The following is a 13,060-nucleotide window of genomic DNA, read 5'->3' as shown; positions in this document are numbered from 1 at the left end:
TGATTTTCTAGCACATCTCTTATACAGAATGCTATGAACCATCAACATATAATGCTTTCATAAGCTGTATTTTCCCTAAAACTCAGTTTAATATTTTCAGGGTTTTATATATATATATATATATATATATGGGAATGCCCAGCTTTCGGTTCTTAAAAGTTAATTTTAAGTTGTATGCTTTGTATACGTTGAAGCTATACTGTTAATATTAACAGATTATGAAGCACATTGTAACTTGTTATGTAACAGTACTATGGCATTCTTTGATAATTTCATTCATGTAGAGAATTTCATGTATTTTTATTTGGGAAAATTATTTGTAATTTCTTCACCTTGAGGAATTTTTAAGTGAGATACTCCTTACTTAAATTTTTAGTTTTCACCAGCTAAATGTTCTGATTCAGCAAGTTATTGCCGACCAGCTATATATTGAACTACATTGTACAAAAAGGTTGATAAAACAATAATCGTTTAAAAACTACAGTTGTGTCCCATATCTTCTAATCCAGTATCCTAGGTTTACTTTCAGAGCAGCAGAAGAGGGAAGTTTCCATATGATTCATAAACTAAGTTTTAAAATTCAACTGAAAAGAGAAATTTTAAGCATAGTAGAAATATAAAATTAATTAACTAAATCACAATATTTGCAGAAATTTTTGTTATTAATTCAACCTTTGTTTGAGAACTTAATAAAACTAATACTGATACTAGCTACTAACTGGATACTTTACTTTCCCTGAGAAGGGAAAAGAATGAAAACATGGTCAGGGAAGAAATCTCCTTTAAATATGATCTATTTGGAAAGAAAATTTATGGGCTGTGCCCATCTGATCAAGAATGTTTAAATGGATTGGAAGCCAAGGCAATTAAAAAAAGGCTACTTTATCTGTCACTAAAGAGTGCTATTTTAAATATTTGCCTTTACATTTTAATAAATACTTTTTTAATTATATTTTTAATATTTAATTTATTATTTTTAAATATTTTTATTTTATATATTTAATATTACTTTTGGCCTTGGTATTATGTCATTTTTTATAAGTGATTTATTTTATGATTTCATTTAACTTATAAATATTTTTATATATTCCTCTGCTGTTTATTAATTACTGATTACTCATTTATTGCTTTAAATTCCCTGTGTTAATTGTTCTTGACAATCTTTCTAGGGACTCATGGACGTTAAAAAAAAATCAGTCCTTTCTCTCAGATATTTCCCCCTAAGTATCTACATCCAGCAAAGCAAAATGTTGTGCTGACGATTGCATGTTACTGGTGATCTAAATTGTAGTTGATTTCCTGATTTTACAATACTGCCATCTAATCCACCAGTGGTGTATTCTAAGACGTACCTTAGGAAGGTGAAACTTGTGGGCTGTATTCATGTAACGCTCAAATGCAGAAAATTTTAATTAGCCCTCTTTAGATAGATAGCCTTCATGTGTTTGTCTTATCCATATAGCATAATGTGACCTGACATTGTAACACTTCAGTTTAATTCTCAAGGAATCATAGAGTAATTAAAGAAAAATGTTACTGCCATGTGAAGTTTCAAATGATGATAACATAGTAAAAATAATGATTTTGTTCCAAATCATACCAGAACACTATAAACAGTCATTAAAAAAAAATTATGTTGCTCTGCTGATAGTTCACATTGTGCTGGAAAAATAGAATATTACTTTGTTAGACCATTGCATTTCATCTGTACCATGCAGTATTGTGTGGTGCAAGTTTGTAATTTATGAGAAATTTATTATTAAGTTTTCTGGCTACCATGACAAATCATGCATGCTAGTGTCTGACTGTATATCAGTGAAACAGCTTTCCTGTCTCGACTATTTTATATAGATTTTACTTCCAATATGAATTTATGAAATTAAGATATATAGCTTTTTGAAAATGCTTAAGTTTTATCTTTTTTCTTTATTGTTTATTAACATTTACTGTTTTTTTATACTCTTTCTTTATTTAGAGACCCATTCGGTTTGCTGTCAGATCTTTGGGCTGGGTGGAAATTGCAGAGGCTGATTTAACACCTGAAAGGAGTAGCAAGGCTGTTAACAAATGTATAGTTGATTTATCTATGGGCAGAAATGATATACTTGATGTTGTTGGAAGATGGGGTGATGTGAGTGATAAATAGTTAGCTTTTTTCTTGTTTGTTGTGAGATATTTTCAAATCAATTCTGAAATATATTTCTAAGGTTTTAACATGTTGTATGTAAGTAATTCTAATATAATGTTTAAAATCAATAAATGAATCTTTTTTTTTTTTCTCTGTATAACAGAATCTTCCTTAAGCCTATGTAAAATTACTTAGGTTGATCCAAAAAAAAAGTTTACAAGCAGAAGCATTTGAAACGTAATAATTGTGGAGCGAATATTTCCACCCAGGGTGGTTGACAGATGGCGCTAGTTGTCCTACAGCAGTTCTACGAGTAAGTAGCGTCAGTACACAAACACTTAAGAGCGACAGTAATGGCACGACGTCTAGAAAAGTGGTCTCGCATAGAGGTGCGAGCCGTAATTCGATTCTTATGGGCCAAGAATGTGGCCGCATCTAAAATTCACAGACAAATCATTGAGGTATACGGGTACAAAGCAATGAGTAGACAACAGGTAGCGAAATGGTGTCGTTCTTATCAAGCGGGCAGGGAGCATGTGGAAAACCGCAATATGGAAGCGAGTGGCCGTCCAAGTTCTTCAAGGATGGATATCAACACAGCACATGTTGAAGAAATCATCCAAAGGGATCGACGAGTAACCGTGCTTGAGATTGCCTCAGAGTTAGACCTGAGTTATAGTAACATTCAGCGTATCGTAACCGATGAGTTGCGATATTCCAAAGTTTGTGCCCGCTGAGTTCCACTTGCAAATGTCCGCGGAGCATAAGGCCACTCGAATGATGTGCAGCCTCACATTTCTTCAGTGATACCATTCAGACGGCCAACACTTCATTCATCGAATCGTTACCAGTGATGAAACATGGCTTCATCACTTCACCCCCACATCCAAAAGAGCCACGATGGAGTGGAAACATGCTGGATCACCGACGAGGAAGAAGTTTAAGGTCACACCCTCTTCCAGTAAAGTGACGGCAACCGTTTTCTGGGATACGACTGGTGTTATCCTAATCGAGTATTTGGAGCGTGGCCATACCATTAAGGCTGATTGTTATTGTGCCACCTTAACGAAATTGCGTAAAGCCATCCGACGCAAATGGCCAGGCTTACTGTGCAAAGGCATCATTCTTCTGCATGACAATGCCAGGCCCCATACAGCTCGCCAGACTCAGGAATTGCTGGAAAGGTTCAAGTGGGAGGTCTGGAATCACTCCCCATAGAGCCCCGATTTGGATCCAAGTGACTATTTCATTTTTCCAGCGTTGAAGCGATACTTATCCGGAACACGGTTCACGTTCACCTCAGACGATGCAGTGAAAACAGCTGCCGAGAAATGGCTCAATGAGCAGGGCCCTGATTACTACCAAGACGGGATAAACAAGTTGGTTGAATGTTCTGACAAATGCCTAAACAGGTTTGGCGACTATGTGGAAAAGTGAAGGCCAGATGTGTCTCTTGATTCCCATTTGTATCTTGTTTCTATTGTTAATAAATACTTTTTCATTTGCCTTGTAAACTTTTTTTTGGATCACCCCTCGTATATATGCAACTGGTCCTGATACTATAAACAATGGGGGACTCACTTTAGCAATGAGAGTATGATCCCCTCTGGTGAATAGCCAGAAAAACCTTCAATAAGGCCAGGTGATGAACCTGGTAGTTGTGCCAGATACCTGTTCTGTAAAAGCTTAAAATTGTATGTTATGTCCGTGTATAATTTAGTAATTGTAATAAATTATTGCTAGCCGATAAAGGACTCATTTATGACCCCAACCAATACGAACCCCGGCAAAGTGACGCCCAACAAACACCAAGTGTCTGATTGTATAAGCAGCTTATTTCCTGAAAGTCTTATATATAAGAAAGATTCGTTGCATAAATACCAAATGCCTGAATGTGTAAGAAGCTTAATTTTGTCGTTACTTCAAATATTATAATACTACTAGAATTGATAATATACGGTATAGTTAATATGAATACTATTTCAAAACAGAAACAGTTAGTGTTGTATGAGTCCCATGCTTTTTTTTTTTTTTTTTTTGTGTGTGTGTGCAGATTTATGATACATCGTATGAGGCAGCTTGTTTCTGAAAATAAGCCAGAGTTTTCATGAGCATGTAAATAACAAAAGGTAAATATTTTACATAAGCAATAGAAGTTTCAGTAAACTCCAAATATGCATAATTTGGGGCACCACTTTGAATCCTGTTAAACAGGATCATAAATGAGTCCTTTATCAAGTAACAATAATTTATTACAAGAACTGAGTTATACATGGACATAACATATAATTTTAAGTTTGTGCAGAAGAGGGTCTAATACAAACTAATAGGTTCATCACCTGCCCTTTATTGAAGGTTTTTTTTGGCTACTCACCAAAGGGCACTTTACTTACCATAGTTTAAAGTATCAGGAGTGCTCACATGTGCCTAAAAGTAAAACTCTAAACTAATTTTGTATCTGTGTAAAGAGTGTGAGAAAAAAGGACCTGAAAATATAGATGTCTGTATTTTTGTGCATGAGTAAAGTAGCAATTTGTATTTTGCTGTTTTTATACATTGAATGACCAAATGATGAGAGATATCTACTGAAGTATATATCAGGCCTCATGCAATATGAATAATTGCTTATCATCTAACAAAATACTGACTTCAGACATTGTAACTTTTCAATTTTGCTCTAGACAGTAATCCTAGTGGAACTAATATTTTGTTTCACTGAAATAGCATCTCGTGGAGATACAATATGATAACATTTGCTCAAAACACCCTTAAAAAGCTGAATATTTCAAACTGGTATTATCAGTTTGAAATAGTTGTATAGCACTCTCCAGAAACAGAATACATATTTTCTGATTCATATTCATAATTTATAGTTTTGATAGAAAATTTTCATATTGGAAATGTAGGAAAATGAGTTATCCTAGCAAAGTACAGCCTCTGGCTCTGAATACTAATGTTGTTGCTTGTGACATCATCTTTAGTTGTACAGAATCAGATTTTCACTTTTTGACTTCTTGTATTTCGATTACTAGAGCAAGATTAAGAAGATGTCTTTCTATTAAAAAAAGAGCACTTAACTTCCACTAACATAAATGAATTAATAGCCAAGTGATTATCAGTAACTTCAGTTTCTAGTTATGTCGGTCATTTTATTTGAGTAGCAAATTATATATTTTACTTTTCATTACTCACCAAAGTTGCTTAACAAAACTATGGCTATAAGGGCGTTTTTTAGCAGATGAGAGAGAGAACTTGTTTCTCCCAATATGTCTAACTAAATGTGTAGCGCTAAAATAATTTGGAACTCATAAAATTTGGATATATAATATGTACTGGAAGTGAGAGAACATCATTGTCCAAATCTCATTTAGCAGTCACATTATAATTTGAATCTACAAGAAATAAATAAAGGACAAAGCACAGGTAATATATATTTATTATGCCCATCGTGATTATTCCTAAATGCTGTGTCAGTGAGCTATACTTGGCTTTCTTACTAACTACACTCTTTCCCCTTAACTGCCGTGGGCGTATTATATGCCTTGCTCAGCCAATGTGTTAACTGCCCCAGGCATATATATATATGCCCTTTTGAAATACTATCATTTCCTTTGTGCTGCTATCAGTAAAATTATTCTCAAAGCCTTGGAATGAAACATGACATCCTTGACAGAGTATGCGAAGGAGAATACTACTTCAGAGAAGGGGGAATGAACTGGAGAGAAGAATGTTTCTGAAACGTTGAAAGTAATGACTATGTGGTTATTGCTCGTGTTTCTGTTTGAGTAAAACATATTTTTTTATTCTGTGTCTTCCGTTTTCGTTTACAGTTTGTAGTACATTCTTTTTTTATGAATATGTCTGACAGTGATGACTAAAGTAGATAATTACTTTCCGTCATCTTCAGGATCGGACACCTCAGAATATCCTGTTTACGTCAGATGAAGAGGATTGCAAAATCATGAACACAAGAAGAAAAAAAAGAACGAAATCATGGAATCCAACTAATTAAGATTTTTTTTAATGTATACTGATTTTACAAGGCATAACGCTGAAACCTGATATTATGCTTTACTGGTGTAAAAAGAAATTGATCGAAACTCCAATTTTGAGGATAATTTTTATTATACTTTTATGCTAACTATTAAATTGTATACTATTATTTTTTCTTTTATTCTTCATTTGGTGAAAGCAGTTTTTAGACGTCGGCAAAACTTTCATTCCCACCAATACATCGCATGACTATGCACATCTGTGCATAAAACTGGCACTGGGGACTAAATCTTGTAGGTTTTCTGTGGCAGTTAAGGATTAACAATTTAAGTAATATAGTGAACAGCTAAATACATGGAGTGGAATTCAAATGAAATGTTTCTAGAGCTATTTTTAGGCATTTTAGCCACCTTGCAGAAAGATGCCTTGTCCTGAAATTAATCACTGCATTCAGTATATACTATCTGACATTGAAAATGCAACACCAACAGGAAGTTGCTTGAAAATTATCCAAATCTCGGGGTAGATGTGCGTCACCGAGTTATGCAAATGATGTGAAATGCACAGCTCTCCAGCAAACGTTCAAGACGATATAAGGTAAGGAACCTACTGAATGTTCAATTTTAGTGCCATTATTTCTGTGAGGAAAATCATCATAGAAAATTTCTTTCTGTGTCAGAGGATATGTGTAATATCAGAGAATGCCAGGCTGTTGTCAACAGAGGCAGCTCCTGAAGATGATGACTTTACAAGGGGCATGGCAATTGGACTGAGAAGGGCAGTTTGTTCCATGAGGCAAATCTCGGCTACACCTGGACTCGTTTACAGTGCATTGGCTGTGGTGATGACGGTTGAAACAAGAAAATGTTGCAAATTCAAGGGGTGCAGGTGTGGATCAGAGCATCTGCTGACAAGTAGTGGTGCTCCTGAAGGCCTCTTCTACCTCCATTCTGCAGCATGTTTAAGACACCCTGGATGTTCCCCTGTCGGTCAGAACAATTTGCCGTCGACTGGTGTCTAGTGGCCTGCACTCATGGCATCCGTTAAGAAGGCTGTGATAGACCCCCCCCCCATCATAGACGCAATTGTCTGCAATGACATAATGACAGAGGGTTTTGTTCTCAGATGAGTCACGCTTCTGTTTCTCTAATGATAGTCGCCACGGACAAGTGTGGCGTCAATATAGAGATAGGTCCAGTCCAGCAGCAGTTGTGAAATGCCTCACAGCATCATGGTTTGTGGAGCAACTGCGTATGATTCCAAGTCCCCTTTAGTTCGTATTCAGGGCACCAAGATGGTCCAACAATATGTGAATGACGTGCTGCAGCCAATGACACTCTCTACCCTCAGGGAGTGCCCAATGCCCTTTATCAGCAGAATAATGCTCAATCACACATTGCTCGCATCAGCCAATGTACTCTGCAAGGTGTACAGATGCTTCTGTGGCCACTGTTTTCTCCTAATTTCTGACCAATTCAAGATATTTGGGATGTGATTGGACACCATTTGCAGACCTTGCCGTTGCTGCATTCAGAAGACGAACTATAGCAAATGGTTGACAGGGAAGGGAGAGCTATTCCTCAGGACACCATTCGTAGTCTCTTTGACTCTGTGTCTAGACGTGTTGCTTCTAGTATTGCCGTCCAATGTGGTATTACAACCTACTCAGCCAACGCTGTTCTTGCTATGTATTATGCATATCATTTCAAAATAAAGATCACTTATTGTTTTTTTGCCATGTCTCTCTGTTTGCAGCGTTTCATCACTTTCTGGCCACTCAGTCTTGGTGTTGCATTTTCAATATCGAGTGGTGTGTGTGAAGCATCATGATCATTCCACATATTTTTGTTGACATGGAGCATTTAAAAACTGTTGGCATGCAAAGGACTTGACGTTCTGATGGGAAGTTTTCCTACCGCAGATTAACAAATGTCTTGAATAAACTCAGGAGTATGGTTCTAGGTTTCATGTTGTTGATGTCGGACATTGTCCTTCCCTCAACTGGGTATACTAAGAAATAAGATTCATTTGACCATGTACCATTAACTCAGCACTGCTCTGAAAAATCCAATATTGATAGTTAGTGCCAAGCAAAGTTCAGTGTTTTGGAATGTACACTTATTAAGAGTATATGGCCAAGATGCTTGTTTGAGTAGCTTCTTTACCTTCTACTTGTTAAAGTTCCTTCAGACTCTGATATTGAACCTGAATATTAGTATTTACACAAGCATATCCTTTCAGTCTTTGTGCCTCTCTAAACACTGCATATTGAATGCTACCATTATTTTTATTATTAGCATGTGGTTGACCTGAGTTTTCTGTTTGGTTTCTAATATATATATTGGTATCTTACTGTTCTTCTTAAGGATTTTGGGCTTGTTGCCATATGAGTTACAGAATTGCCCACCTGTCATATGCTGACAGTGCATCCATTATCAAAATTAGCAATACTCCAAATTTAAGTATTTACATCATTTGTAAATACCTAAGCAGCATTTCCCCATTGCAGTTATTGCACTTTGGGAAGCTGAGATTTTCTCACATATACAGATTATATTTTGTTTTAAAACATTCCACTGTGTTCCAGTATCATTTGTTGACATGCCCATTCTCTCTCTCTCTCTCTTTTTTAATTTGGTAATATTCTGGTTATTCAGTGTTTCAATGATTTAAGAAAATTTTATTAAATAAGAAAAAGTACATGTTCAAATATAAAGAGAAATTTTCATTCTGCATTCTTGTAAAAAGTGCAAAGTTATTGTAACTCATTAGGCAAATGCATACATTTGAACTTGTCATTAGCTCTCCTGGTTTCTTTTTCTTTAACCCTGTTAATTGTAATCAACATGGTAGAACAGGAAGTTCACCACAGGATAGCATAGCAATTCACCATTAGATTTTTTACTATTGAAGTGTCATTCTGTCTCAATTTTAATGCAAACTGTTAATCAGTTTGAATTACCATTAGATTTTCATCTCTTCAGTCTACTTAAAAATGTATTATATGGATAAAATTCAAATATGAGTAATTTACTGATGCTGTGCAAAAGTAGGTCAATATGCAGTATTAAGACATTTTTCTGAAATTTTGTAACTTCCTGGGTGCTGAAGCAAATTATACCATATTTACTGATGATTACATGGAAAAATGGATTGTAGTCATTTCATTCATAAAGTCATTGTAGTTAATGAATGAAGTTTATCCGTCTATGTTTGAACGTCCTTTATAATAATATGCTCCACAGCAGTTTATTGCAAAAATTAAAAAATTTTGAAATAAAGTATTAAGTTATTAATTTATGAAATGTTGATTAAAATGTTGTATTTAATTATTCTTAGTAGATTTGCATTTAATGTAAAGCATGCTGTTAGATAACTCTTGACCATCAGTTAACGTAGAGGGATTATTTAAAGCATTTGTAAACTGTTGTATAATTGTACGTATTCAGATATGTAATATTTGAAACCTTTTTTTTTTTTTTTTTTTTTTTTCAGGGAAAGGATTTGTTTATGGATTTAGATGACTATTCCTTGCGTTTGATGGATACACAAGATTTGACAGTTCTTAATACTCAACCAATTCATACAATCCGTGTATGGGGAGTTGGGCGTGACAATGGAAGGTTGGTTCATTCACATATTTGTTCAGTATTCTGAATGCTATTAAATCATGCTTTCTTATGGTTGTATTTCTTTAACAATATTTTTTCAACTAAAATAAGATTAATTGGAATTTAATGGATCTGTCCTAAATTTTTCAAATGATTTAGTGCAGCATTTCTCAAACTTTTCCAAGTGGGGACCACTTTTATAAATAAGAATATTCTGTGCACCATCTTCCTCTTGTCTCCATCCAAGAGCAATTTTTAGCACATATTATATACTATAAATATGTTAATGTTTTAAAAATGCAAAAAAATTTTAATTCATTTGATTTAATATTGGTATTAAATAATTAAGTTAATAGCAGAAAATTTATATTCATTTAAAATAATTCCAGGTTACTGGATTTTTGATTATATTTATCTTACTAATTCAGAAGTCAAACAACAAAAATCAGCGTTATATTTTCAAATATTCACAGGACTCATTTTGATGGTTTTACCAAAACCATCTGAGGACGATGGTTCGGTAAAACCATCGAAACTAGTCCTGTGAAAATTTGAAAACATAACGTTGGTTTTTGTTGTTTGACTTCTGAATTAGTATTTGTTCAGCGTGTTATTGTGTCTTAATTATATTTGCTTAAAAATCAAAGGCATATTATTAAGATTCTTAGGTAAAATCATAGGATGTTTCTGATTATCTGAAATATTAGCATTTCCAAGCCTTCCACATACATGCATTATTCCTGCAGAATCTAAGAAAGGATTTAAAGACAAAAGTTTGTTTGACATCTTCAAAGGTTTACCCAATTCTAAGCAAAATAATTCTTCTCAAAATTCAGATCTTTGTACAATCCTAACAACCATAAAAGTAACTTCACGAATTTCTTCAGTAGATAAATAACTCTTTGTATGCTCTGTATGTAGCTTACTACAGTTATTCTTTACACCACACTAGCACTCTACATAGCTTTGACCATGATGAAAACTTGGAAAATAACCGGCTTCTTTGAAATTAAAAACATTTGAAATGAAACTCTTCTTATATTTCCTTTAACATAACCCCATTCTCTAGTTCTACACTTAAATCTTGCTGTGCAGGAATTATCGATTGCTTTAACCTTTGCAGTCCCTTCAACCCTGACTCACATTGTAAAAATTCTGATGGAGTAAAACATCTGGTCCCAATATCTACAGGATTTTCTTTTCCAGCAACATAATTCCACTGAATACTATGAGCAACTTCCTGAATCTTTGCAACCCGATTCTCCATCAAAGGTAACCAACAGTGAGGCTTGGACAAAACCCATGCCAATGTAACCCGTGAGTCTGTTTGTGTTCGTATGTAAATATTGTTAATTAGCAGTTGTATGCATGATAACACTACATGTAAGAGGCTGGTTAAAAATAACACAGCACCTAACTAGTCTTGCAAAAGAATGGTTTTTTAAAGGAGCAACTCTGGTTTTTTATGTCGGAAGGCTAAGCTTGAGCAAAGAGTCAGAGCTGATTCTTCTGAGGTAGATGACTGCATAATAATCTTTTTCTGAAGCATTACAAAAAGCATGAAATCCTATAATTATTGCACTAAACCTCAAGGCATACCTTGGAATTGGAAAGCTTGATAGTAAGGGTCATTCTAAGTAAAAATATTTCCACTTTTTCCTTTTACTTTCCCTCGTCAATGACTTTATCCCAACTGAGCTGTAAACTCCACAACTCTTGTAATATTTTTGGTGCTAACCGTTCCACTGGATCAAAGACTTTAGTGGCTGATAAAATAATTCTCTTGGTAAACTCCTTGTCATTTATGCATTCTGAAAAGTTGTATGCATTACTAGAGGGGTTCCAGTTAATATCAAAACCTTCACATTCTTATCACTAGTTATTCCAGAGAAGTACTAGGTTCTCATAAGCATTCAGGAAAATTCTTTAAAATAGCTGAACTACTCAGAATCTATTCCTTAAAACAGAATCCATCCCTTTCCATCATTTCAGTTAACTGCTGAACTAAAACTTTTGCTTCCTTTTCACTTTGTGTTTATGAAAGTAAATAATCTACATAAAATTTGTGAAGGACAATTTTGGATGCCAAAGGGAATCTAGTTTATTCATTGATAGAAGTTGTTTCATTACTCTAGTAGACAAATATGGTGCACAGGCAGTTCCATATGTAACTGTTACTAATCTGAATGTACTCAAGTGCTCACTAAGATGATACGTCTATATTATTTGTTGCCAGTTGATATCTTCTGGGTGAACTCGAATTTGTCAAACATCTTCTCCACTTTGATACATACTACAACCTTATAAGTTCTGAGGCATAGAGGAATTGAAAACGGCTCTTGGTCAGCTCTTGACTCAACCATCAAAAGTTGATTTAACACGTTGACTGCCATGGGGGGTCACCAGTGACAGGCACTTGACTTGGCTACAGGGACGTGGGTGCCACGTGGGTTGACCGGCAATGTGACCAATAGTAAAATGCATAATTAGAGTAAATATCGATACTAATAAATTTTTAAATAGTACCATTGTTGCTATAATGGTTTGAAGAACAATAAATAGTAAAAATTTAAATTATAAATCACAATAATGGTCTACAGAGCCTGGTGACCCCCACCATGAAAAATGCATTAAGTACGATTATATAACTCACATTATCTTCTGTAGATAATATTTCAACATAATATACAGTGCATAATAAAAATTTCAAGTTGATGTCATGGGCAAACCACGTAAAATGCATGTGGCAGTCAACCTGTTAATGAAAGTTCCAACATTGTTCTGGCTGAAGCATTGAAAATGACTCTTAATTTAGCAATATTGTAGTAGTAATTGATTCCTTCAAAACAGGATGATGAGGCATGTAATACTCAGAATCAGTAAAAATCTTTCTCTCTGGTTCTCTTTCCATATGTCTCAGCTCGAGATATTCCCTCGTAGAATACTTATATTGTTTATATATCTGTAGCCTTTTTAAAAGCAAATTCTGTAAAGACTTGAATCTACGAATAGCTAACTGTCTCAAATCTCCCAAGTTGGGATGGCGAAGAATGAAAGGATAATTTCAATGTATATTCACCACTTTCCTCTCTTGTAAATGTGGATTTGAAGTAATCCTCACATGCTCTCTCCAATTTGATAAGCATATCAAATGTAGGTACAGCATCCAATTTCCAAAAATGAAACAGCATCTGCTTTATATCCGCATATATATTATTCACATAGATAGTGGTTGAACCACTGTTGAAGTATTCACATAGATAAGGATTTAACCTCTGTTGAAGTATTCACATTACATGAAATAATCCATCCTAGTTCAGAATAAGAG

The 13,060-nt window shown here is 34.6% G+C and overlaps 1 protein-coding gene across 3 annotated transcripts in view; it reads left to right on the top strand.

The window, feature by feature from the left end:
* The window catches only part of LOC118193676 (protein Fe65 homolog), a 146,329-nt gene that overhangs the window by 96,128 nt on the left and 37,141 nt on the right, over positions 1-13,060 (top strand). For all 3 annotated transcript variants that reach the window (XM_085808374.1, XM_085808375.1, XM_085808376.1), the window contains 2 exons: positions 1,976-2,131; positions 9,617-9,744. In XM_085808374.1, the coding sequence (XP_085664500.1) occupies positions 1,976-2,131; positions 9,617-9,744 (284 nt within the window). The remainder of the gene's footprint in view (positions 1-1,975; positions 2,132-9,616; positions 9,745-13,060) is intronic.

Source organism: Stegodyphus dumicola, chromosome X1 (genome assembly GCF_044657685.1).
Source record: "Stegodyphus dumicola isolate Sdum_Otavi_A_Nest chromosome X1, ASM4465768v1".
Taxonomy (NCBI): Eukaryota; Metazoa; Arthropoda; class Arachnida; order Araneae; family Eresidae; genus Stegodyphus; species Stegodyphus dumicola.
The sequence above is the reverse complement of the archived record's forward strand: the minus strand, read 5'-3'. Positions and strand labels throughout refer to the sequence as shown.